This window comes from Heteronotia binoei, chromosome 21 (genome assembly GCF_032191835.1).
Source record: "Heteronotia binoei isolate CCM8104 ecotype False Entrance Well chromosome 21, APGP_CSIRO_Hbin_v1, whole genome shotgun sequence".
In the NCBI taxonomy this organism is placed as follows: Eukaryota; Metazoa; Chordata; class Lepidosauria; order Squamata; family Gekkonidae; genus Heteronotia; species Heteronotia binoei.
Genome location: NC_083243.1, coordinates 112,167,507 through 112,194,497, shown reverse-complemented (window position 1 = coordinate 112,194,497; position 26,991 = coordinate 112,167,507). Strand labels below are relative to the sequence as shown.

Here is a 26,991-nt window from a genome sequence, read left to right as displayed (position 1 = left end):
AAAGTGAGGGGAAGAGGAGGGGACATTGAGAACAGCTTTCCCATCAAACTGCGAAGTCCTTTACTTATAGCAAAATAAAAAGTATCATTTATCATATATAGGTACCATTGCATTATTTGGCATATTTGTGGAATTTACAAGTATAATAACTTCATTTTACAGTATAAAATTTTTTCCCCAATGATCCTCAAAATTTCCATTTCCCCCACTGGAATAATTGGAAAAAGTCCGCAGATCATTTCATGCTGTATATTTGGAATAAGTGAAATGCTTGTTAGACGAGGTTTTTCTTGTTCATAAAGCAAAAATATTTCATAGGGTTTTCTTCAATGTTCCTTCAAAACTTCCCATTTTTTCCATTGGAAAAACTGATAAAGCCCTCAAAACATTTTCATGCTATGCATGTCGAGAGTGAAAAACCTTGCCTTAAACAGTATTCTTACTCATTCTAAAAGACAACATATTTCACAGGAATTTCTTTTCAGTATTCCCCCATATGGAGGTTCCCTTTACGGATTGTGAATGTGGAGGTTCCCTATCTTCTATGAATCTTTTTGTAAGAACGTAATACCTTAAACTGGTACTTGAGAAGTGCTTTTATTCACAAATGGCTGTTAAAATTATACAGTTTACAATATAGGAAAGCAAAAAGGTTTGGAAAATACCTCAAAAGTTAGACTTTATTCTCAAAAAATAATATCTTCTTAAAAAATGTTGAGAATAAATTCTGTAGCAAACAGTCATGCTTAGGGTGAAGAAAACAAAATACAACATTTGGAAATCATCAAATTTACTAGTAAAAATTATCTTATCTTTTATAAGTATGTGCTCATACAACATGTAACAGTGAATATATTCTGATGTTATTTGGGCTTAAGAAAACCTCACTTCTCTGCCAAAAAGCTTGGAATGTTTTCAACTGAAAAAGGGTTTTCTCCATTCATTTTATCCAAATTGCAGAGAAAGGAATTTGGCTAAACTTCTGGGCTTCTCATAAGCCTACCATCAATTCCCATTTTAAGTAGTCCCCCCACCCCTTAAACAATGTTTTGATGGGTGTCTGAAAAATTTCTCATTGTTTTCCTTTGGGTGTTAACAAATACACTGTGCCTCATTTGTTTTAGAGATTTTCTCTATTTGCATGGATCAGTTTTGCAGGGCCAAACACCAAAGAAAGTTCACAGTGGCAGAACATACTACCACTGTAAATTCACTTGCAGCAGTGCAAAAACTTGGAGGGGTGATGATGGATGCCTTCCACTACTTTTGTTGGGCCCTCTGCACAGTACCAGTCATACTAAAACATAATGATCTATTATACTTTCCTAGGTGAGGGAGCCAAACAATTATTCCTCATTCTGAATAATCTATAACCATGGTTGTGCATTTAGAGATTTTTGTGTTCATGGCATTTAGCTGTAGTTTAGAGTCATACAGTTAGTTCCAAATTATTCTAGCACCAATAAATTTTGAGCAGAAGCTATCTTTAAAACACATAATACAGCTTTTTTAAAACTGCATGATCTCCAGGCCAGTTATCAATGATTATAGAATTATGCACCAATTTAGCACCTTTCCAGACTGATCACTATGAAAAGATCAGCACTATGGACCAAAAAAGCTTTCTTGTCCCACAGGATAAGCTCATATGCAACCTTCTTGACTGTAAATACATCAGGATGCCAAATATGTTTGTGTGCGTGACATCCACTGAGACTTTTAAGATCAAAGACATATTTTGTACATCTCCAAGGAAATTAATTGAAGATACTGCGGACACAGGTACTAGTTAAGTATTAATAAAAAGAGGGGAAAATCCATTCTATTTATCTATGGCATCTAATGATACTTTAATTCAAATGGAACCTATCAAGGCTGAAACAATCCCTACAAATGCAAAAATAGAACTGGACAAAATATGTGATAGAATGGAATAACAAAAATGACATATAGATGTATGGAATGGCAAATGGGTAGATATAGCAATATCCAGAGATCTCATCTGACATCACCATTGAGTCATTAAGATTTTCTGGAACAGTACTGTCTTCTACCAGACTAGCAGCTGTTGAAAATATTTAATTTCCTGGGAAGGAAAGTGGCCAAGTGCACCTGCAAATTAAAAGCTTAAAACTTATTTCAGATTTGCAAAAGGACGCAAGGCATACAGAGCACTAACTTTCCTGCTGAAGCTTCTAAAGAACACTTACCAGTTCCATGTCTGCTATGACACTCTGAAAGCTTATTTAGAAAAAGATGAGATTGGATTTATACCCCGCCCTTCACTTGGAGCCTCAGAGCGGCTTACAATCTCTTTCTTCTTCCCCTCCCCACAACAGAAACCCTGTGAGGTAGGTGGAGCTGAGAGAGCTCTGACAGAAAATGTTCTTGAGGAACAGCTCTGAGACAGTTATGACTGACCCAAGGTCACTCCGGCAGTTTCATGTGAAGGAGTGGGGAATCAAACCCAGTTCTCCCAGCTGAGAGTCTATGCATTTAATCACTGAACCAAACTGGCATTTCAGTAACCTACCTAACACAAAATGTAGTCTCTCCTTTAAAAAAAACCCAGAACAAGCTGCCAACTTAAGTATTCAAATAATTCAGCTCCTCCATAAGACTCCAGTGTGCACGTGAGGTGATGGTTTTAAGGTCTGTAGGCCTCACTACAAGTACACATAATATACAAAGTACAATTTCACCATTCTTACCACCACACTAGAAATGGTACTATTTTAATGCATACTTGTGAACAAGTGTCAGCTTTCAGTAAGGTTGCCATGAGCTATTTACCTCACTTATTAAGATCAAGAGAATGCATACTAATTTTGATACTTCTGTTTTCCTAAGTGAAAATACTTTCCATTCCCTGAAAACCACACAGTCCTCTCAGAATGGCAGTTTTGGTTTTGCTCTCAAAAAGTGATTCTCACAAATCCTTTTATCCACCTGCAGGTTTCCCATTAAACAGCAAACAGCTTAAAGGCACAAAGGACTACACAGTCCCATCAGTACTACGAGGCTGAAAACCCTCTCTTCGGAGACTAGTTAAGTCTAGCCGTGTCACCACCTCACAGCGTACCAAGAGAATATCATCTTTCACATATGTTCTTTGTTTTAGTGACTGCAAATGCATGAAAGTCAAATATCCAAAGCCCTTTGGGTTGCGATAGACTGTTGGCCGCTGGAAGGCTAAGAGCTCGGGCTTGGTATCCATCACTTCTTCATAGTTGTGTCTTGGAGAACCTTCTGACTGATCCAGAATGGAAAGTCGTATGGTGCCTTGGAATGGCCAAGACAGATGGCTATCATGCTCTCCTTTCATAGTATGAACAAAAAGGGAAATATAGTTAGCGCAGCGCTGAGCATTTGGCAACTGAATATGCAGCCGCAAACAAAGCTTATAGCCAGGTTTTCCTGTGTAGAAGCCTGGGCTGTGGATAACAACAGGCCTCTCTTCTTCTTGGGCTTTTAAATACATACTGAAGTTCTCAATCTTCCAGATGAAAATACCATTACACTGCTGTGCTTCGATTTCAGTAATTTTTTCTTCCAGATTTCGAATGGTGCGCTTGAGATTCCCCATGTGTGTGCTCTGTGTCTCCATCTTAGCAATCAGTTCCCGGATTTGGTGATCTTGTCTTACCAAGCGACCTTCCAGCTGCTGAATGGTCTCCTTGAAGTTCTGGACTTCAGGGCTACATTCACATTGGGCTGGCATGGCTTGAGAGAAAAGTGATGGGTCAAAAGGTAATCTTCCAAGGAAAGACATGGGAGATGGGGTAGCAGCGCTGATACTCCGGAGATGTTGAGCCATCATTCTCATATGAACCTGAGTGAATTCTTGCATATGGCGTGCCAACTCATTCCTTTGCATCTGGAATTTGAAAACACATGGGCTCATAAGCACTTCCTCTGACTAAAATCAAACATATAGCCTTTATTGGGGGGGGGGTGGGGGGGGGAGACTGAACTGGAAAGCAGAACTGGCTTATCTTCCCATAAATATCTGAAACAAGAACTGAAAACCTGAACAGGAGAAGTGTTACTAGTGCACAGGTGAGGCAGCAATTTAAATTAGTGTACTGAATAAGGTCAAGGAAAATTTCTCAGGTATAGGCAATTTATTAGCAGATTTCCATAATAGCAGTGTGCACTCCACCACTGTACTCACTCTACTTTTTGACTTCTGTAGTTTTTCACAAGCATTTCACATGATGTTTTCTCATTTAAAGATCTGTAATTCACAGATTTAGGAGCCCCGTGGCGCAGAGTGGTAAAGCTGCAGTACTGCAGTCTGAAGCTCTGCTCACGACCTGAGTTCGATCCCCAACAGAAGCTGGGTTTTCAGGTAGCCGGCTTGAGGTTGACTCAGCCTTCCATCCTTCCGAGGTCAGTAAAATGACTATCCAGCTTGCTGGGGGGAAAGTGTAGATGACTGGGGAAGGCAATGGCAAACCACCACATAAAAAGTCTGCAGTGAAAACGCTGTGAAAGCAACGTCACCCCAGAGTCGGAAATGACTGGTGCTTGCACAGGGGACTACCTTTACCTTTTTTTAATTCACAGATTTAATTAACAGAATCTATGTTTTCACTAACTAAAGTAACTTTAAAACTCATGGTTGTAGAGACAGATTTGCAAACATGTGGAAGCAAAATTTCTGATGTGAGTAATGAACTGATTTTCCTCCTATAACCCTATCATTCCACTATTATGCTGAGCATACTGTCCTTTGAAAAATATCCTTACATCACATTGCAGAGAAAAAACCCTTGAAAAGTGATTTCAGAATGCAACTAGCTGAAACATATTCATGCAGAAACCATTTATAAATACCAGTTATATACATAATTATTAAAACATCAGTTTGATTAATAAAGACATATCATTTATTGATAAATGCATTTATAAAAACATTTTTATTATTTATATATCACATAAATAATTTATTTAGCAAATTTTTATGCCACTTCTCTGGGGAACCCACCCAAAGTGGCTTACAAAGTAAAACATAATACCAACCAAATGTCAAAGATATTAAAATCCAGCATTATAGACCTAGCCACAGCATTAAAAAATAGACAACTGAGCAGCTTAAAATAAGTCCAAAAATGTACACACTAAAAAGGTATTGACCCCTTAATTAAAAGCCTGAGTGAACAGGCACTTTTTGAACCAGTGCTTAAAAGAAACCAGTGTAGGTGCTAGGTGAGCCTCAAGGGGAAGGACACTGCACAAACAAGCTGCCAACACTGAAGAAGCACTCTCTCTGATTACTGCCCATCTCCCCCCTAAAGCAGAAGCACAGAGGAGCAGGGCTTGTGAGGAAAATGATGATTATGGTATATAGTCTAAAATTCTAAACTGGCTGGCTGGACAATATGGGAGAAGGCAGTCTTTCAAGTATCTTGGCCCAAGCCATTCATGGTTTTAAAGGAAGGAACTAGCACTTTTAATTTAGCATGGAAATAAATGGTCAACATTAATACATTTAATCACAACTGTTACAATATTATTATTCTGGGATGAGAAGCTTGTGTGTGGGAAAAGAAAGGAACTCCTTAGGAGTTCATTTGATGGAGGAATTAATGTGAAAAAGAAGGTAGATGTGGCTTGCAGGTGCAGCCCAGGTGGGAACTTGCTAGTGACCAAGATCAAGATAATTCATCCTGCAGTATTCCATATTAATATGTATCAGTGTGAAAGCTGGACATTTAAGAAAGCTGAGAAGAAGAAAGCTGATTAATTTGAAATGTGATGTTGGGGGGAGAGTATTACTGATACCATGGACTGCTAAAAAGACAAAAAAGTAAGTTCTAGATCATAGGTATTGAGCTCATTTGTTACAAGAGCTGAATCTGACATAAATGTCACTTTGTTGGGCAGGGCCATGTGTGCCATAAAGTGCAAAACCAGGTATTGGAGATATAAACTTTATAAAGGTGATTTTTCAGATGCTAAATGGCAGCAGCAGGTAAATGATAATAGCAGGCTTGATTGGATTAGGTGTGGTATGCAAAGGGATGGAGATACCGGCATTGGTAGTGAGACAGGTCTCAATTCCATCCAGGAGGATTTCGTCCAGGAGGATGCAAAGAATAAATGGACATAAGTCTGACATTAGAAACCACAACATTCAGTTGCTGACCTAAGAGTAGCAGAGCTCTAACAAAGGAATTTCAAAGGGAGAATAGAGACCGCTGAATTGCAAATGATAATGAAGCTCAAGACAATGCATCCTCCTGGACTGAATGGAGAGCTAGTTTTCCTGTTTCATTACTGTGTGCTATTATCACCTGGCATCTGAAATCACTTCACTCTCCAAAATATAAGCACAAATAGACTCACATTCTAGCTGTATCTGAAAAAGTGAGCAGTGACTCATGAAAGCTCATGCCCTGCCATAAATTTGGTTAGTCTTGAAGGTGCTACTGAATGCTTGCTTCCTTCCACTAATAAAGATTGCAAGCTGTGCTATAAGGTCTCTTTTATTTTCATCTGTTAGAGCTAGAAAGGAGGATCTCTCCAAGTGAAATAGGAGAGGAGTCAAGGGAAGGCACCAAAGCAGTAACTCTGGAACCAGACAGGCTACTCCCCACTCCCCAGAGAAGTGGGGCAGCATTTGAAATGAAGAGGAGTAAGGCAACCCAGGCAGTAACTAAGTTGAAGCCCCCCCCCCCCCAAAAAGCAGCCCGAGAACAAAAACACCCAAAGAGCAATCCAAAGAGGGGATAAAATGAAAAGAAAAGAGAAGGGAAAGATGATAGCAACAAACGCCTACTAAACCAAAATGCTTCCTATGTGAAAGAGGAATTCAGTCCTTATTTCCCCACCCTTTGCACTAAGAACACAAAACAAACAAAAATAAATGGGGACTCAGAGGAACCCAGCAAAGCTAAACCCTCCAGCCCCCGATCAAGTAGGCTGGTTAAGCAGCTCCCCCATGCCCAGCAGCAAAACTCTTTCCCATGCTAGTACACCTGCTTTGTCCCAAACCACCGCACCCAGTGAAAAAAGGAAGTTAGCAATGTAGGGCTTGTCAGAAACTTATATACATTGTCTCCTCCCACTGCAAGCAATGGGAAGGGAATTCCGTTATTGGCTGGCAGCACTGCCTGTCAAACCTCTGAGGGTCCATACTCATGTTTCCAAGGTTGGAAAATGTCCTCATTCCCACTGTCACCTAGCATTTTTGCACCATTTCCCCATTTGTGGGAAAGTTTTGCTGTCCAAGCCGCACCCAAAAGCTCAGAGCTTTGTTCAGCAAACATGTGGGCAACAGACCTTGGCTTGTGAGCCTCAAAACAGGCAAAATTAGTTCAGATTTTGGCTCATCATCTAGTTTATGCCCATCCCTAATGTTAAGATTGATTGGTCCTACAACCCTAATCCAATTGTATTGTTTACTGAAGGTCTCATCCTGCTAACTGTATGGACTCAGTCTTTGTAATCCACCTTGAGTCATGTGAAAAAGTTAATAATAATGCAAATAAAATAATTAAATAAAAGGTGGCAGAAAAAAGGAAGACCCAGCATGAATTGACTCAATCAAGGAAACAACAGGCCTGTGTTTACAAAACATGACCAAGGCTATTAACAATAGGATGTGTCTGTCTGTCTGTCTCTCTCACACACACTTATCTTGTAGCTACCAATCACCTCATAGTTAATAACGAGCCTTTAACGAAAGAGCCTTACACCAGGGATGTTGAACTCATGGCTGGATCTTACATAAATGAGACCTTGTTGGGCTGAACCGGGCCGGGCTGGGCAATGTGTGTACCTATTTAAGATTAGGTAGCAGAGATATAAACCTTATAAAGGACACAGACAAGCACAATTAAAGATTTTTTATAAAAACATACAATAAAACATGCTTAAAACATTAGCACTCATCGTTCTTAAAGTGTCTTTGTATCTCTCCCATGAGATCCAGAGAACTGGGCAAAGGAAGCTCTGGCTCTTTCCCTCCCTCCCCAGGGGACCAGGAAGGGGAGGAGCCTCAGCCAATAGAAGGAAGAGAGGGTTGGCTCAGTAGCTCTGCTGTGCAATTGAGAAAGCTTGGCAAAGCAAGCTCTCCCTCCCCCTTTCTTCCCCAAGGGAGGAGTCTCAGCCAATGGAGAAAAAAGACTTTGCTCTGTAGCTTCTGTGCGATTAAGCAAGTCTTGCAAAGTAAACTGTTATGAAGAAGGAAGCAAGAGAGGGAGAAGGAAGCAGATGACAGCCAGTTGCTCAGGAACCTGATAGGAGCCTTCCGAGGGCTTGATTTGGCCCCTGGGTCGCATGTTTGACACCCCCTTACACCCTTCCTTACTGCCTTGGCTATTTGGTGGTGCTACTGTAAAAGCCCCCTTTGGTGTTGTTCCTCTTGGCAGCACTAAGTAAGAGGGACAGATTTTCAGACCCAGAGGTGATGGCATGCTATTAGAGGCCAGAGGTACTTTTCTGCTGCCAGCTTCCTAAGCAGGCCTTACATCACAGAAAGAGGAAGCTGAGGGAGAAACCATCCTTTACTTTACAGGATGGCAGCACTGTTAATTTACAATCATTATCTGCATAATCAGAGTACAATTAATGTACAAGTATTTTGTCTAATCACACTTTCTAAAGTTCTTGCTTATTTTTTATATGGTACCTTTACTACTAAGGCATTTGAGAGTATCGACTATAATGTGTATTATACAGGTAACACTCTAACTTACTTTTTCTGGACATCCAAAAGCATTATAAGTGCATGGTACTGGAGCAGTAGGGCAGTCATTGTCATAGTGATTATGCAACTAAAATAAAGAATGAGAACATTGTCATTTGGAGCACAGATGGCTGCTTATGATACACAGATACAAAACTCTTACCATATATCACTCATATCACACCAAAATAGTTAACAATTAATCATTGTGAATTTAATAATAATTTTCTTAAACACATATACACTTTATGTGGAAGAAAGCTATTGGCTGATTTACTGTGATCAGCACAGCAGGCTCAGTACAGCATATGACTTTTTTTTGGTAGATCAATTCCCAGCTTTCTGTAGGGCTCATACTACACAGTACTCTCATACATTTTACTCCTAATTCATTTTCTCTGTACATAGAGACACCTTAGAAGCCTTCAGGTCATGACTAGAAGCTTTATCTAGGAGAGTAAAAGAAACCAGGCACTTAGCGGAAGACCAAAATAAGAAAGTTTTCATGTAGCACAAGACACAAAATGCTTCTTGGCTCCTCCTAAACAAGCCCCTCTCATAGCCTATTCTACACCTTCTGAAAAAGAAATAAGCTGATCTACCACGCATTAAAATCTACATTGCTATCATACTATGGCAGGAAAAGAACCCAACAAAAATGATAGCTTACCTGCTCTCTGATTAGTTCTGTATTGCAGTATTCACAGAAAACACTTGCCAAGGGGCACTTCTGATCATGAAGCTTCATTTTAATGAATGCAAAAAATAAGAATTAATCTCACTGAAAGCAAATTGATAATTATTTTCAAGTATAGTATATTAGTATTATTTTTAATGGCAGGTAGATCACAGTACTTTTGAAAAAGAAAACTATGGGGAAACTTTTTAAACACATTCTGGTGGGACTGGATCACTCAAAGGGTGATTAACACATGAAATTCACTGTCACAAGAGATGGTGGTGGCTACAAGCACAGACAGCTTCAAGAGGGGATTGGATAAACATATGGAGCAGAAGTCCATCAGTGCCTATTAGCCATAGCGTATTGATAAAACTCTGTCTGGGGCAGTGATTCTCTGTATTCTCTGTGCTGGTGGGGAGGCAGTGGGAGGGCTTCTAGAGTCCTGGCCCCATTGATGGACCTCCTGATGGGTTTTTTGGCCACTGTGTGACAGAGTGTTGGACTGGATGGGCCATTGGCCTGATCCAACATGGCTTCTCTTATGTTCTTAGATTGAATCTGCATGCTGCTAATAGGAAATCTATATAAACTGAATGGCAACAATAGAAGTTAATGATATAGGGCAACAGACCTGACCAATAAGTAAACTATAATCTCAAAACTTAATGAAACATCTGAGAAAGACCTTAATAAATGCAACTTTGTTTTTAACAGACTGTGTAACAGATTCCAAAATAAAACCTAGAATTTGATTTGTGATATTTAAATTAATATTAAATGTGCTTGTCTTTGGTGAAAGGTAAAAAGAGTTAAATCTTTGTGACTATCCCATTAAAAGATATTTCCAGTTGTACTTCAAGTAACTTTATATTCTGAATTAGACTCATTTCTTAAATACAAAACAGGAAAAAAGTGACTTCTAAATCATTAAAATATTTATTAATGTCATATTGAAGACAAATCCTAACATGCTTTTAAAACAATACAAAACAAAAAAGTAGCATGCTTTTTAAGACACACCTCTTTATCTTCATATGCCATATTCATGACACAGTTTGGACAAGTGACTTGCCGCCTTGGACATTCTAGCATTATGTGTTCTTGTAGCTGATTCTTTTGGAAACAACCCTGGCATTGAGGACATTCTTCTGAAGCAAAGCCACAATGCAGCTGATGGTCCTGCAGAAGAGCAACAGACCATGGCATCAGAAACAGAATTTTAAAAATTAGCTCATATAATTTTTTTTGCTTAAATGGACTTCTGTGCAGGTTTTGATACACACTGAATTTAATGGTAGTCCATATGAATTACAAATGCTACATATATTGGCCACTGTGTGACACAGAGTGTTGGACTGGATGGGCCATTGGCCTGATCCAACATGGCTTCTCTTATGTTCTTAAGTGTCATCCTAAGCAGAGTACATCTTTTTGAGTTCATTGATGTAAGAAGGACGTAACCCTACAGAGGATGGCACTGTAAGGTACTCTAGTATTAAAACAGATATATTTGAAAAGCCCATCTCAAGGCACATGGCTGGGAAACTTGAAGAAAAATGAAAGACGGTTTTTCATTGCCTCCCAAATGACTAGAATAGGGTATGTAGGCAAGCTTTTTGCAGACTTATTTGAAAAGCAGCATTGAGCCAAGGCTCTGAAGCCTCTTATTCAGTAGCACTGAAAAGGTTGCTTAAGCCACTTCAAAACAGAGAACATTCTGTATTGACAGTGTATTTTAATATCACTCCAAACATTATAACTTGCTTTATGACCAGGGCTACGGAAGAAAGTGTCCATCTCACAGGCTGTCAAGGATTTGTCCAGCATTAGTCATATAAGTCAAAGGCTGCTTTAAATATCACAGATCTTTCAGAATGGAAAGATTCCTGCTGTGTAGGAAACTGTGTGTAAGTTCTGAGAAGCCAAAGCCAGTCTACTGCAGCTCAGCAGCAAAACAATTATGTGATTCAGTCTCCATACTATTTTTTCATAATAATTAACAATGTCTGCAATGCCCAAAGATCCAGAAACAGGTTTCACAGAAAATATTCACAGATTTGCAGCACAACAGTTAGTTTTAGCTATTGCAGTGCAGACAGGTTTGGTCTATAGCAGGGGTGGCAGGGGTAGCAGCAGTTAATGTAACAGCCACATAGAATAGATGTCGAATGTTTGAGAGCCACAAGAAGGAAGGGAGGGAAGGAGGGAGTGAGGGAGGAAGGGAAATAGGTTGGGGAGGGAGAGGTGGAAAGAAAGCAACTTTAAATGGTTTAAAGTTTAGCTGGTTTAGCTTGGAGGAGTGATTTAAAGACACAAATGCATTTTCGAAGCTGGCTGATGGAAAGCCACACATATGTGAAAGAGCCACATGTGGCTCCTGGGCCGTAGACTAGGAGGACTACGCATCTAAGGTACATCCTAAGTATATGTGGCAGAATGCTCATCTAATTTTCTAGCCTTATTTGCTGGTGTTCTATTCCTTGCTGATGCTAATCAACAGTATATACAATTGGACTGCTATCCTGGGGGTGGGGGAGATTTTAAAATAAATTACCCTTACCTCTAGTTGTCTTAGTTCCATCTTCTGATCACAACCCTTGTTAGGACATTTCACCCTCAATGAGAGAATTTCACGTTTGGCAAAGTTGTCAGGAAACAGCTGATTTTCTAGTAAGATTTCATTGTCTATTGGACATTTCTGACCAGCATCTCTGTAAAAAAAAAAATAGTACTATATATATATATATATTTATACTACATGAAGGTTGGATCTTATCTTAGTTCCTTGCATGGAAACACAACTGCTCTGCCTCCCCAATCCTGAAGCATCCAAAAATGACTCCTGAAATGCTGCTCCTGGGGTTAGGAGACCACAGCAGCAAACTGAATGGGGAGCTGGATCACCAGAACAAGGGACTGTAAATGGGAATTCCCCCAAGGGTATAATAGACCTTTTGGACAGGATCCAATCCAAAGAGAAGTTGATCTCTAGGGTGCTATTGAACTTGAATCTAACTGTTCTACTGCAGATCAACATGGTTACTCTCTGAAACTATTCCCAAAGAGTGCAAGGTTGTATGCAGAATTTCAAAAAGCAAACAGAATCAGGTCTTAACAACAGCTGCAGTATCATATGTTCCAGCTACTTCAGATATTCATGGGATAAGAAGAAGGCAACTTTCTGCAGCTTTTTCTTCAATTTAACTTTCATGTTAGTTGCAGTTTGAGACTTTAGCAAATCATGTAACTTGTGTTTAAAAGATAATAGTTACAAATTCAAACTACTTAAGTAGTGGATCACAACTTTTCTGGTTTGTTCACCCAGTTTATCTTATGTCCCCCCAAGAGGATTCTAAATTATAAAATACATGAAAACTCTAAAAAAAGGAGATTTTTTTCCCCCTCCATCTCCCATAATATTTGAATTTGGACCCACCAAATGATCAGCAAGTTGAATAAAGACTGACAAAAAATAATTTTCAAGCAATATATAGCTAATTTATGGAATTCAATGGTTTAAAATGTGGCAATGGTCCCTGTCTTAAAAGTCTTCTAAAACGTGACTACTTTATGAAGGATAGGTCTACTAACAGCTTAGACATAACAACCAAATGGGGTTTCTATGTTTAGAGGCATAATGCCAATGAATATCAACTACTAGGGGCATGGGAACGAAGTCAGTCTCATCAAGAGCTCTTATGGTTGAAATGGAATTCCCCAGTATTTTATCTGTATCTCATACCACATACAGAATGGTAAACTGTACCTGGAATACCAACCAAGGGAAATAACCATGGTTACAGCCTATGTCCTTCCCAGCCCCAATCAACTGCAAGGGAAGGAGTTAATAAGAAATGAGAGTTTGAGCTAGCAACATCTGTTCATACATACACAAATCTTTGTTATTCCAGTCAGAATTATCTAAATATGTAGGTTTCCAGTATAACTGGAAGAAACACAACACAGAACACAGCTTCAGAGACTGCCTTGGGTATATGACAGTGGAGAACATATAGCTATACGCCATCCAGAGATATAGTATGTATATGCCAGACGATGGCTAAATCATTTTTAACAGAATATCTCCTCTACTTTTAGGTTTCAGTCCAGTACATTCACAGCTACAATGGAAGACAATAAAATGCAGAACTTTAGCTGATGAAAAAAGGAAGTTTATATCCAACATTTTATTAGTCAGTTTCTGTCTACAGTACTGCATTTAAAGGAAGCAGACTTGGTTTTGAAGTTTGAGAGGAAACTTGTTGAAGTGGTTTTACTTTTTTCAATGGAACAGGGACTATGACTCGAAGCCTTCTATTTTAGACCTGGAAAAATAAAGCAGTCAAGAATAGCTTTAGATCTCAGAGACTCACAAAACCTGTTACAAACATCCGGTTTATACTGCAGCTCAGGTAGCAGCTAGACCACAATTGCTATCATAGGAACCCAATTTCCAGTTGCAAAAGGCAATGTTCCAGTTCCAGTTTTCAGAAGCAAACTGGGTCTACCTTTTGAAGATGGAACCTGAAAACTCCAACATTAATAATATAAAACAATGAACACTGGAAAGTGCTCTTTACTTACATACAAACTGCTTTTTATTATTATGAATAGAGGGAAGGAGGACGTTTAAACTACAGAGAGTGTCTTAGGATAAAGAAATTTATTATGTTGCATTTTATATGTGCAATGGAATTTTATTCCTAACACAAAATTGTTCCCGAATGCTGTGTTTTATTTAAATTTTTGCCTAGTGAAGTGACTAATAATGGGAGAGACACCAGTTTACAAGGCTTGCTCCCTGCCTCTGCCACCTCAAGGTGAGATGCTCCTTCTATAGACAGAAGCCAGTTAAGAAATGGGAAATGTGCAATCTACTGAATCAAAACCTGCTTCTTCTTAATTGATCAATAGCCCATCTTTTGTTCAAGAAGCTCAGGGTGGTATACATGATTCTCCTTTTATCACCATAACAACTCTGTGAGGTAGGTTAGGATGGGACAGTGACTGGAACAGAGCCAATCAGCAAGCATCGCTGCAGGGTGAGGAAAACTCAATTGTATATTCTATATGAAACTGGAGAGCAGCAGTATTTTGGAAATTCTTTGCTTTGTTTCTCTCAAATCTTTCTCATTAGAGAAAAGAATTAGTGGCTTTTCTGTCCTACATTTCACATACTAGTATTTTAATACTCTTAAAATGCACAACATAAAACTTGCTATTAAATATTCACAGCCATGGTTAGGTACACTTAGAATCACAGACTCATAGAAGCACAGAGATGGGAGGGGCCATACAAGCAATCTAGTCCAACCTCCTGCTCAAAGCAGGATCAGCCTAGAGCATCCCTGACAAGTGCTTGTCCAGCCATTGTTTAACGACTGCCAGTGATTCCTATGGCAATGATCCAATCAACTGTACCTTTCTCACTTGGTCAGAAACATTCTGTAAAGCCAGGAGACAACGAAGTTTATAACCAATATTCTTTCCCTTGCTCATGGACAATAATTATCAGAATATCTTCATCTTGGTCAGTTTATGATGTACACATGTCATATCATTATGTCATCAGGAGCCACTGAAGAAGGCCAACTGGACTGAGCCCTGACTTGGATAGTCCAGGCAAGCCCAATCTCATCAGATCTCAGAAGCTAAGCAGGGTTGACTCCTGCAAGTATTTGGATGAGAGACCTCCTTGGAATACCAACAGTTAGGAGGTGGGGACAGACTTTATTCAGCCACCTCCCTGAATATCTTCCAGGCTTCCAGTAGAGGTTAGTCACCAGAGGTCGCCATGACTTCCAGGTGCACACACACACATTCACATGCACATTTTTAAAAATACCAAAAGGGGGAGGGAGAAGGCCAACTGGGCTGAAACGCTTCTGGTCAGGGTAAATACTTGTCACTTTTGAATGTTATTACAGATTATCAGTGATAATTCCCCCCCCCCCCCCTTTTCAGTTTACCTTTCCATTACTGCAATACTGATCATTACAATTGTTCTTTTGCATAGGTTAAGGGTCTTTGCTACCAAGTGGCTGTGCACACTTTAGAACGTCTCAGTCTTTGATTAGTTTTTCCACAAGTTGATCTTTACCTTATGGATTTGACAATGCAAGCTTTACAGAAACGGTGTCCACATCGTGTTTGTACTGCTTCTCGCAGAGCCATTAAACAAATAGGACATTCATATTTGCTTTCCAGTGGGGGATCAAACTCCACATCGTAGCCCTGAGTCTCTTCTATCAAAGAGTTTGAAAGTGTTCCACCAGTGCCATTGCTGACACTGCCAACAACGCTCTCTTCTTTGGCTCCAGAGCTGCAGGCACTGGCCATGGCTGCACAGCAGCCAGTCTCTTGATCACTGGTTTCAAAGCAGGTGTTACTATGTAGCAGACTCATAGTAATTAGTAAGGTGTCAAGGTATTATCTGTGAAGAGAGACAAAGAGAGAATTGAGCTCCCAGAGTTTGCTTCTTGTGGGACGGTTTGCTATATTATGACCATTTTTTCCCCAGGAGGTAGGAAAAAAAATCTCTTCCAAAAATCAACTACTGTTTTCCTTCTGAACTAGTTTCACATTTTTGTTCTGCTGCAAAAGGAGTTCTGCGCCTTCCACAACTACCAAAGTTAACATTTCATTTTATCTATACCATTTCAGTCACAGCTAAGGCTCTCTCTATAGCAGGCAATCATCATATCATTTACTCTGTTAAGTACCACATGTAGCTTAGGTATTTGTATCCCATTCTGTTTCAATTTCCGATTACTTAGTGCTAACCTTAGAGGTACTTTCTTTTCTGTCACTTTCACAATTACACAGAGAAGCCTTTTCAGCCTGCTCCAATCTCTTAAAAAATCTAGATCACTTGTCAGAATCTCAAAGGGGAACATTTAAAAAAAAAAAACTAAAACAAAATCTAACACAAATAACAGCCTCTAACTGCAAGAGCATACAACATAAATAAAGGACCATAAAGGAACTAGGTATTAGGAAATAAAGCACAGAAGATTATTCTGGAGTTAGGTTGGCATAGATATTGCTTGTAATTATGAGAAGTCTGATATAGTTCTGAATAAACAATATTTTTAAATACATCTGCACAGGCCTCAGATTCAGTGGGAACTCACAGGAGCACAGCTCCTGAACCTTTCTGAGAGTTCCGCCTCCTCCTTCTGAGAGTTCCGCCTCCTTGTCCATTGAATACTATGTGCAGCTGCATAACAATCCTTGGATGAGCTCCACCACCTATTTTTCTATGAAATGACCCCTGCATCTGCATGAATTATTGTAAGCCAAAATGCCCTCAAAATGAGGTTGGAGAATTGACAGGTGGGCACCTGGCTTAAAAAAAATCTTAAATCTATGTATACAGGATACCCGTCCAGAAATTATTGCTTAAATTTGTCAAGGACACTAATTAGGTAAAACAATTAAAAATTTATTGTAGAAAAAGATAGAACACACATATAAGGCAATGAATACATACAACACACATACAGTCTTAAGAAAAATAGAGAGAAATACAGAGACAACACAAGGATGGACAAACAGGGTGATAATTACCGATCGTAGTCTTCAAAGAAGGCTCTAATGGCGACGAACGAGGACTAGGGGGAGGGGACCCTCAACTGGCCAAGAATCGGGGATGTATCTAGACAGCGGAACTGGGGTACTGCTAGATGCACACCTGTGGGGAGCTGGGTCACAGGTTATAAAGACTACCTTGAGTCCTCAGGGGATGGGAGGTATAGGAGCAGATGACAGGTGGTCAGCTGGTACATGACCTCAGAAAAGGGGAGGCTCTGCAATGACCATAAGGGCTGGACTTATGCAGTAGCCAATAGCCAGTTAATTGGCGGTCCCTGATTGGATGCTCATAGCTAGCCAATGAGCAGACTTGGCCTTAGTTACCTGACTGGATGCCCATATCTGGCCAATAGACTGCCTTGGCCCTGGTTACCTGATTGGACTTCCAGGTAACAATGAGCCAAAGTGGGAGGCTCCAGGATGACCATTAAGGGAAAGAATGGGAAAAATGTGATGGGGGTGATTAAAACTATCAAACTTATCTAAAAAGGTAACAATAGATGGCCAAATTGCTACCTAAGGTAACACCTGGTCTAGACAAAGACACTTGGCTCTAGGTGAAGATGTTCTTCCTCCTCTTCATCCCTCTACTGGCACCAGTCTTTGTCTTGGGTTCCGTTGGACAAAGGCTTAGGCGGTCTGGCAGGATCCACGCCTGAGATAAGCTTGATGGCTTTATGCATATGTGACATCTGTTGAGTACGTGAGCTTCCCGCTTCGCTGTTATGGAGTCAGGAAGATAGCTGCTGGTGGTGTTAGCCTTCCAAGATGGATTCTATGGTCAAGGCTGGAAACCGCTTGCCTGGACAGTTCCTGGCGGCGCAACTTCTTCTGCTACAACGGCTGAGATGAGGATCACACGGAGCGACTGGAAATCATCTGTTCTCCTGGTTAGCACTCCTCCAGAGACACGGAGTGCTGCTGCAACGTGGTGGCTGTTAGTGCTCATAAGTCCCTTCCAGTTTGGTAGACAAAACCCACGTTCTCCTGGCTGATGTGTGTGAGTTAAGTCTCGAGGCACCCTGGCAACCAAGCGGGTGACTACGATGTTCTGGAATTAGGGGTATTTTTTTCACATGATACTTTTTAAAAAAGCTTTATGGTATTATTAACAGTCCCTTAGTTTCACCACTTTCCCTCTGCAAGTCTGGTACCTGATATTCACCCTGGAGCGATTCCTAGCATAGGCTTCCAATTATTTGATAAGGACATTTTGGACTCAGTATCAGTGAATAAGTTCAACTACTTTATAACATTCTGATGATGATGTGCACATGTGTTATCAAACATCTCAATCCTGTTAGCAGTTGATAGCAGGAGAGCTTTCAATGAGTCTATAAAATGAGTTACATTCCAAATATGAGGAAAGGACAGAAAGGATAAATATATTTTTCTGGTATCTTTTTTGTCAAGAAAATTTACTATCAGCACAAATAAGAGATTATCTTGTTTCTTTATAGTTAACAGACTGCAACTATGAAAGCCCATTTCTAAAACAAGCTCAGAAACATACTAAACTTGACTCATTTAAGAGGGTTTACCTGAAAATAATGGGAAGAAAATAATACAAAAAAAGGACTATTACAGGATGCGTTTATTTATTACAATCTACATTTAAACTAATAATATTAATGGGAATTAAAGATCATCGTTCAGGATAAAATAAATCAAGTTTGTTCCTTCAGCACAGTTCATATGTGACACATTACATTCAAACTGACAGAAAAATGTATTATGGTATGTATTGATACAGAAAGACACGATTCACATTAAAAGTGCTGTATCATCTATTGCGCCTGGTCTGGTGAAAGGACATGCAGGCAAGCAGAAGTGTAGAGATGGGGGGGGGGGGGAATGGGCCCCGCCAGAAGCCCCAGGCATGAAGCTGCCCCACCTCAGTGTAAGTCAGCACCAGCCTTGGCGACCAGCTTGCACACAGTGAGCAATATCCTCCAACTCCATACATGGAAGGTGGAGCTTCCCCACATTCCTGTCCATTCCTACAACCCCTTTTGACTCCCAGAACAATTTGTTTCATGGTCGCAGGATCCACACAGGCCGCAGGAATGTTGCAGCAGAGATGTGAAATTGGAAGAAAATGCTAGTGCACTATAATCGCCATACTGGAAGCCTCCTTGATTTTATAATATGGAAGTACTTACTTCTCTGCTCTTGGACAACCACAACTGCAATTAAAGAAGCCACATTTATGCCACTCTGAACACATGTATAATAATATAAACTATTCATATTATTAAATAACTATGAACTTTACCTAATTCTGACCCCTTTTCCTCAATGGTTGGAAGTTGGAAGTCTGAACAGCCCATTAACCCCTCATGTAGATCTGAAGCTATCTCAATTCTTTTATCCATGGTGAAATCAGTTATAGCTTCACGCTGGGAAGTCAAAACTCCCCCAGATTTATCACTATAGCGCAAAACATTATGGGACACATATATTATGGCCAAACTCTGGTAATTTATCATTTTTTATTTCTCAAAAATTTTCATCAAATTTTGAGGCAATCTGGAATGATAAAAATGGTATTTGTATTGAAATATGACATTCCCAATTTGATTGATACACTCTGTTTACAGTAAATGTAATAGATTTTAAATTGAAAATTACCAGTGTATGTTTAAAACAGACATATGTTAGTTAAAATTCTGTTTTTATTATGTCTTATGCACTGTTAAGTTTATGTTCTTTCAGCACTGGCTGAATGTGCTCCCATAGAGGGAGCCCCATTAACAGCCACGCTGCTGCACTAGCGGCAGTTTCCAAGTCAGGGTCAAGGGTAGCCTCATGTAGAGAGCATTACAGTAATCTATTCTCGAGGTGACCATGGCATGGATCACCATTGCCAGGTTGTCATGTTCCAGGAAAGGGGCCAACAAGTTGATGGGGTGTGAACTGGCAGAGACTGACCAAGAGAGAGATCTTGGGGTCATGGTAGATAACTCACTGAAAATGTCAAGACAGTGTGCGATTGCAATAAAAAAGGCCAACGTCATGCTGGGAATTATTAGGAAGGGAATTGAAAACAAATCAGCCAGTATCATAATGCCCCTGTATAAATCGATGGTGCGGTGTCATTTGGAATACTGTGTGCAATTCTGGTCACCATCCCTCAAAAAGGATATTATAGCATTGGAAAAAGTCCAGAAAAGGGCAACTAGAATGATTAAAGGGTTGGAACACTTTCCCTATGAAGAAAGGTTAAAACGCTTGGGGCTCTTTAGCTTGGAGAAATGTCGATTGTGGGGTGACATGACAGAGGTTTACAAGATTATGCATGGGATAGAGAAAGTAGAGAAAGAAGTACTTTTCTCCCTTTCTCACAATACAAGAACTCGTGGGCATTCAATGAAATTGCTGAGCAGTCAGGTTAAAATGGATAGAAGGAAGTACTTCTTCACCCAAAGGGTGATTAACATGTGGAATTCACTGCCACACATGCAGTCAATCATGGCTCTCTCAAGCATTATATAAACCCCTGCCAGGATACCCATAGCTCAGATTATAAAAGTGTGTAACATGAAGGCCATCTCTCTGGCTCATGTTATACAAAGACTGAAGGACTCTGATGGGGAGTACTTTACACAAAAGGCACCTTGCACAACTAGAAGGCACTGAGCATAAGCTGGCAAGGGAGAGAACAAACACTGTTGTTGCATTTGCCTAACACTACTCTGTTCAGAACCATTACAGTACCACCCCTCATGACATAGATGAGGAGACCCTCCCACACCAAATCTAATCCATCCAAAACAAATCAGCTCCTCCCTGAACTGATGACTGGTGTAATTGTCTCACCCTGTAATCACTATGTATTTCTTCAACAATAACTGTAACCAGCAGTAAGGATGTACAAAGCTGAAAGAGATGGGGGCGGCAGACAGGTTGGCAGTCCGGTACCATAGTGTCAGCATGATTCCATATCAGTGTCACCTCCTCTGCAAATGGGAGATACAAGCAGTACAAGTGCAATATGGGGTGACTATCAACAACTCCAATCCAACATGTGCTATTGCTGACTAAACACGCACAATACCTGTTGCCTTGTAGGATCAGAGTACCAAGAAGCAATCCCAGCAGACAGTGCAGACACAGTTCCACCACAATTCCCTACAAGGAATGGGTAAGTGTTGACTCAACTGTTACACTGTGTTTCTCAATGGGGCAGCCCACCCTTTGAAGGAGGGGAGCAGCAGTGGATGTTGCCTGAGCACCACAAGAAGAATTCTGGCCACTTGTTATATGTTGTTAATTCAAATCATTACTCATTACCTTCAAAATTTCTGTTAAGACTCTGCAGGGAGCCACTCAAAAAGGTGGGGGCCAGGAAGGACAGCATTCTCAGTATAAAACCAACTGTCTGCTGAATCTATGGCATGACCAGTGCTTGCGACAAGTGTGCATCTCAGTGCTCTGCCGTAGAATTGCCAACTCCAGCCTATCTCCTGTACCACTGCAAGATGTTCAACAGATAGCTGTCTGACTGGCGCAGTTGCCATGCAATACACTACTGGGAAAGCCCTACCAGTTACTCTCTGGTCTGCCACTGAAGCTTGTAAAGAAACAGGTGGCTTACTGGTTCAAGAAGTACTGCAACCCGAGTCTTCTGATTTATTTTCAGTGTACATGATGCTGTTCAATAAATCTAAAATTCTCTAAAGCTGTCTGTCTGAGACTCATAATCTGTGATTGTTTGTTTTTTACCTCTGGTGTCTTCAACACGCAGGTCATGTAGGGCGGAGCTGAAGAGTAAGGGAAGGTTGTTCAGGATGACACTTCTGCATACCACTGCTGTGTTTGAGAAACCATGCAGCTTGCATAAGGGGAGGGATCATGTGGGAATGGACAAAATACAAAGTTCACTGGGCCAAATAGGAAAAGAGGGAACTCATTATCACTATGAGTACAAGAAATGGTGCATAGGGGTTCACTGGCAAAAATTATGAATGTGTGGGACAACCAATCAGTATGTAGACCTTCCCCTCAAATGATATCTGATGGGGCAATATCTCAGACTGTACTCATGAACAATGTTCTCTCTAAGCTGGGGATTCTTCTGGGCAAAAATTCTACTGTGTGAGCTACTAGCATTAAAGCTGTGAACGAACCTACGTTTGACTATCATATAAACCTAGCCTAAAGGAAGCATCTGTGCATTTAGACTGAAAAGTTGTGAAAATCTGTGTGTATTTGCTCACATGCTCACACTAAAGGGAACCTTGGGCATGAGACTAGATGGCCTGCCTCAACGATTTTTCCTTACAAGACTAAACGGGGCCCATGGATAAGATGTACCTATGCCTTTCCACTGCATCATGCCTTTCTCTGCACTTTTCCCTACTCTGTTGTATATGGCTGCCGTTGATACCAGGCCAACTGGGGGATGCCTAATGACCTCTGCTGTGTCTCATTCCTGAGTGTCCAGAAGTGTAAATGGTTGAATACTCCCAAGTATGCAATACATGGGTTCTAGTCCAGTCTCTGTTCCCCAGTTTGCTGCTGTTCCACATTAATACAACTCTGTCTCTCAATCTAGTTCCAAGACTCCAAGCACTTCCCACCTCATTTAAGGTACTTACTCAAAGGGAAATTTTATATGGCTAGACTCCATGGTGTGATATTAAGAGAATTCTTTAGAAAGTGTTTTTTAAGCAAGCTATCTTCTGTCGCTCAGTATTAAATTATAAAGTTGTAGCAGTTATAGTGTTGCTAAAACAGTAATCGAAAACTTATTGTCTTGCAGTAAGTCCCATGTAATACAGAGAGATTTACTGATGTCTTAGTATGTATAGCAGTGGGTTCACAGTATATTTAAATTCACTGCACTAGTCTGAATTCATGTTTAAAAGAAGTGTTGAAAGTTGAGATTCAAGGTGTGGGAAATATTCCCCATGAATACAACAGGAATGGTATAAACTACTATCTACTCACTCATTCCATGCATAAACCTTCCTAACCTCAGTCATGCTTTGGGCAAATTGTGATCCTATACAGAATGTCAGTTCATATACCACATGCAAATTACTCTGGAATTGCTACCACCTATACTAACATTTATCCATAAGCATAAATTAAAGGGAGGGACAGCACAACCATCTCTGATACAGAGGGTGGAGCATATTAATTTACATTTAAAAGAACTTAAGCATGTATCCTAAGAGACAAACATATTAATATGCACATATCATGTACAGTCATCAACAGTACCCTGGTAAAAACCAGTATATCTGGGAGGAAAATGTGCTCAGTATAGACAACAACTAACCAAGTGGTTACATTCAGATCATATTAAGTTTTTACTTGGGAAAAGGCCTCTTATGTTTACTCTAAGATAGAACAAGCTAAGCATTTAATATTATTTGAGAGAACAGAGCTGGGATTTTTCGGCTCGGTTTATGCTGAGTACACACCCCTAGTTAGTAACAGTCTGGGGAATCTCCATGGTAAGCACTAGACAGGACTTCCAGGATAAGTTTCAGTTTCTGTTTCAGATAGACAAGGAAACAGAATGCGGCTTTAATGACAGAGATCTCGTGCCTATTTGTGTTTAAAGATGCTGCAGCTTTGTTTTAATTATTTTGTTAGTGTCAATCAAAATTAAAATATCAGTTTAAACCTACTAAAAGGTAAAGGTAGTCCCCTGTGCAAGCACCAGTCATTTCCAACTCTGGAGTGATGTTGCATCACAATGTTTTCATAGCAGACTTTTTCTACACTTTCCCCCCAGCAAGCTGGGTACTCATTTTACCGACCTCGGAAGGATGGAAGACTGAGTCAACCTTGAGCCGGCTACCTGAACCCAGCTTCCACCGGGATTGAACTCAGTTCATGAGCAGAGTTTGGCCTGCAGTACTGCAGTTTTACCACTCTGCACCATGGGGCTCTTAGTTAAACCTACTATGAAATAATAAATATCCTTTATACAGAGGCAAAAAACAAGGTGGGATATTCAAAAACAGAGGAAAGGCCCCCCAAAATTGAAATAATTTCTCAGCCATAGTTATATGAAGTAATTAGACATAATTTAGATTCCTGAGTAAAAATTTCACATCTACTCAACAGCATTTCTGTGAAATCATTTCATTTCATTTCATTTCTTTTCTTTTAAAAAAAAAGCTTTTCCTGTCCTCTAGTTTACAAGTTAAGATGACACAGGTCAGACAGCTTGTATTTTAGGAAGTTTTGTGTGATTTATCATTATGAATCAACATTCCTAATTCAAGAGAGAGCAGCTCTACCAGATCTAGCTCATGACAACTACCCTTCTTGTATAGTCTACTTCAAGAAACAAAGATTGTGTTGCTAAATAAAGATGAATACATGTTTGTATTTAGATATATTTTCCTTTTAAAGTCCTTTTTATCTCTTATTTACATAACTCTATTAGTGTTATATGCACCTGATCATATTTGCCGATTTAATTAGACAATAACAGATGTATGCCACAAAGTAAAAAGTAAAACAACAACAAACAAGAAACAACCAGCACAACTCCAGTAAGGGCATGATACCTTTTCCCCCATTCTGTTGTACTGACTGGTGGTAGATTGTTAACCAACTACAGATTTTAACAGCCTACTTAAACAGAAGTGGTGTGTAACTATTTTACAGAACAGTATTTATCATTATAACTATTAATATTATTTGTATATTGCACCATCAATATGCATTAGCATAGAGCAGGGGTGGCCAAACTGCAGCTCGGGAGCCATATGTGGCTCTTTCACACAAATAGTGTGGCTGTCGAAGCTTCCACTGCCCACTCAGCTAGCTTGGAAAATGCATTTGTTGCTTTAAATAACTTCTCCAAGCCAACCGGCAGTTTGGAGAATACATTTAAAGTTAAGGATGGTTTCTTTCCACTTCTCCCTCCCTCTCCCCATCTATTTGCTTGCCTTCCTTCCTTGCAATTCTCAAACATCTGACGTTTATTCTATGTGGCTCTTACATTAATCAAGTTTGGCAACCTCTGGCATAGAGCTAGGTAATGCTTTCAGCTCAAGTAAGGGGAATCAAAAAGATTAGGGTTGTGTTTGGCTAGACATACTGGGTCCCTGCTAGACTGACTGAGCCTCAGAGGTTCACCTGAGACCCAGATGTGTGTGTCCAAAAGGTTACAATGCCTGCTGCCTTCTCTTACAGGGCTGATCCTACTTGCACAGGCAGTGCTAGTGGGACTTGTCTTTAATTATTTTAATGAATTATTGGTGCTAAATGGAACAGCTAAAATGGTCTGCTACAGCGCTGTTCAGCACACATGTTGGGGCTTGCCTACAATAGGCAGCCTACTCCTGGCAAAGTAACAGCAAGAAAACAAGTTCTTATGTTGCTTAGAATCTAAAGATTGTATAAAGAAGTAACAACAGAATGAGGGTAGGAAAATACAATTTAGCATGAACACAGGAAGTGTATGCTTCATGGAAAAGGCTTGGGGGCGGGGCTGAACATGACGATTATGGTAGGCAGTTCTACATTTAAAGGACATTAAGGAAGAAAGTCATTTGAGGGAGCATGGGACCTTCATAGAGTTGAGGATGACAGGTACCAGGACAATGCAGAATCTGAGAATAGAAAGATAAGGGAAAGTAGGATCAGGATGATTTTAACAGTAAGGATGATTCTTATTTGTTCTGGTTTTCTTTTTTTTGCTGGACCAAGATGTAGACTTAAAACCAGTGTAGGAATTTAAAAGAAAGGGTCTGAGGGTGTGAGAGAAATGACAAGTAGCTAGTTTTGGTGGCAGAGTTCTGGATAGCACCAAGGGGGGCAAAGCAGGACAACTAATGTCCAGTGGCAGAAATCAAGGAAGGACTCATTTCATCTCGGCCCTAAAGGTTTTTGAAAAACGTACTGACAGTCCCCCCACTCCAGTGTCCTCGCTTTGGGGAACTCGACACCAGATACTTAAAGAAAAAGCACTAGAGACTAGGGTAGAAGAAGAGTACAACAGTCGAAATGCTAAGCTGATAGAGCAGAAGAAGGGGGAGTTCGTATTTGAGAGTACCACAATCTGCGTTTACCTGGCAAGGCTGCGCACACCTGTTTCCGAGCGGTAGCTCTCCTACTTTTGGTTCAAGTTCACCACTGTATCCTCTCTGCCCAAACACGAGAAAGAGGAGGTAACTCGAGAGAAACGTCTGGAGCTGGGTGGATAGGCGAAACAGGGAGAGTGGTTGAATGTGGGGAGTTCTGGGCATGTCGAAAAAAACGACCCGGGGGGAAAGAAGGCTTTCCTCAAACATCCCCGTTCGGATTTTTAAAAAATAGCTACAGTCTATTTTACTTCCAAAATGATGATGCATACCTTAAGGAACCCACCACCCCCGCAAACCAAGCTTGCTCCTGAAAGCCTGCGGGGAAGAAGCTGTCACTGCCCAGCGAGCAAAGAAACCGAACTCTGGCCAGCCCGAAAGAAGAAGTGGCTGGCGGCAAGGCGCTCTCCTCACGCCAGCACCGCTCAGCCAAGGCGGGGCGAGACCGAAACCTACCCCGAGAACGCTGGGAGGAGCGTGGACTCCGGGGCTCACTCCACCGGGACGCAGCGCCACTGTTGAGGCCTGGGTTCGAGTTGGCCTCGTTGTAAGCGAGGAACAGAGGAAACGCATACGCCGCCCTCGGCAGGCTAGTAGAGAAAAGACTACACCTATCATGGCTTCTCAGTAACAACCACCCTGCATGGGACTGCCTCAGAGAATCGGCGGGCGCGCTTACCTCAGCCCCGCTGTCACCTCTTTATCTGCTGCCCGTAGAAACGTCCCACCCAGACAGGCTAACGACGGCGATGGCAGAGGAAGCATAATACCGAGCGGAGTTTCCGTCTCCGTCACCGACAGCCGAGAAGGACATTGAGCGAGAGGCTGCTACCGCGCCACAGCGCCCCTCGGCAGGCAGTCTTCCCAAGGCATTCACCAGCTTGTTCGCCCGGCTGTAGTATTTCGGTTTCCCCCCCAAAGAAATCAAAACCGAAACCCGTTACATCAGTCTCTAGACCAGGGGCTAC

General features: G+C 40.7%; 1 protein-coding gene across 1 annotated transcript; it reads right to left on the bottom strand.

The window, feature by feature from the left end:
- Positions 1-581: 581 nt before the first annotated feature.
- On the bottom strand, positions 582-26,818 carry TRAF6 (TNF receptor associated factor 6). The gene is made up of 7 exons (XM_060262122.1): positions 26,703-26,818; positions 15,478-15,810; positions 11,938-12,088; positions 10,398-10,556; positions 9,366-9,437; positions 8,706-8,783; positions 582-3,877 (listed from the first exon to the last, which is right to left on the bottom strand). Exons 2-7 carry the CDS (start codon positions 15,780-15,782, stop codon positions 2,996-2,998), a joined length of 1,647 nt encoding a protein of 548 aa, XP_060118105.1. The 5' UTR covers positions 15,783-15,810; positions 26,703-26,818; the 3' UTR covers positions 582-2,995.
- Between the last annotated feature and the right edge of the window lie 173 nt (positions 26,819-26,991).

Coding starts and splice junctions, on each gene's coding strand:
- TRAF6 (XM_060262122.1), bottom strand. CDS start 15,782: ATGAGTCTGCTACATAGTAACACCTGCTTTGAAACCAGTGATCAAGAG. Junction 12,089..15,477: donor TGCATTGTCAAATCCATAAG/GTAAAGATCAAC, acceptor TTTTTTTTACAG/AGATGCTGGTCAGAAATGTC. Junction 10,557..11,937: donor TGGAACTAAGACAACTAGAG/GTAAGGGTAATT, acceptor GCTCTTCTGCAG/GACCATCAGCTGCATTGTGG.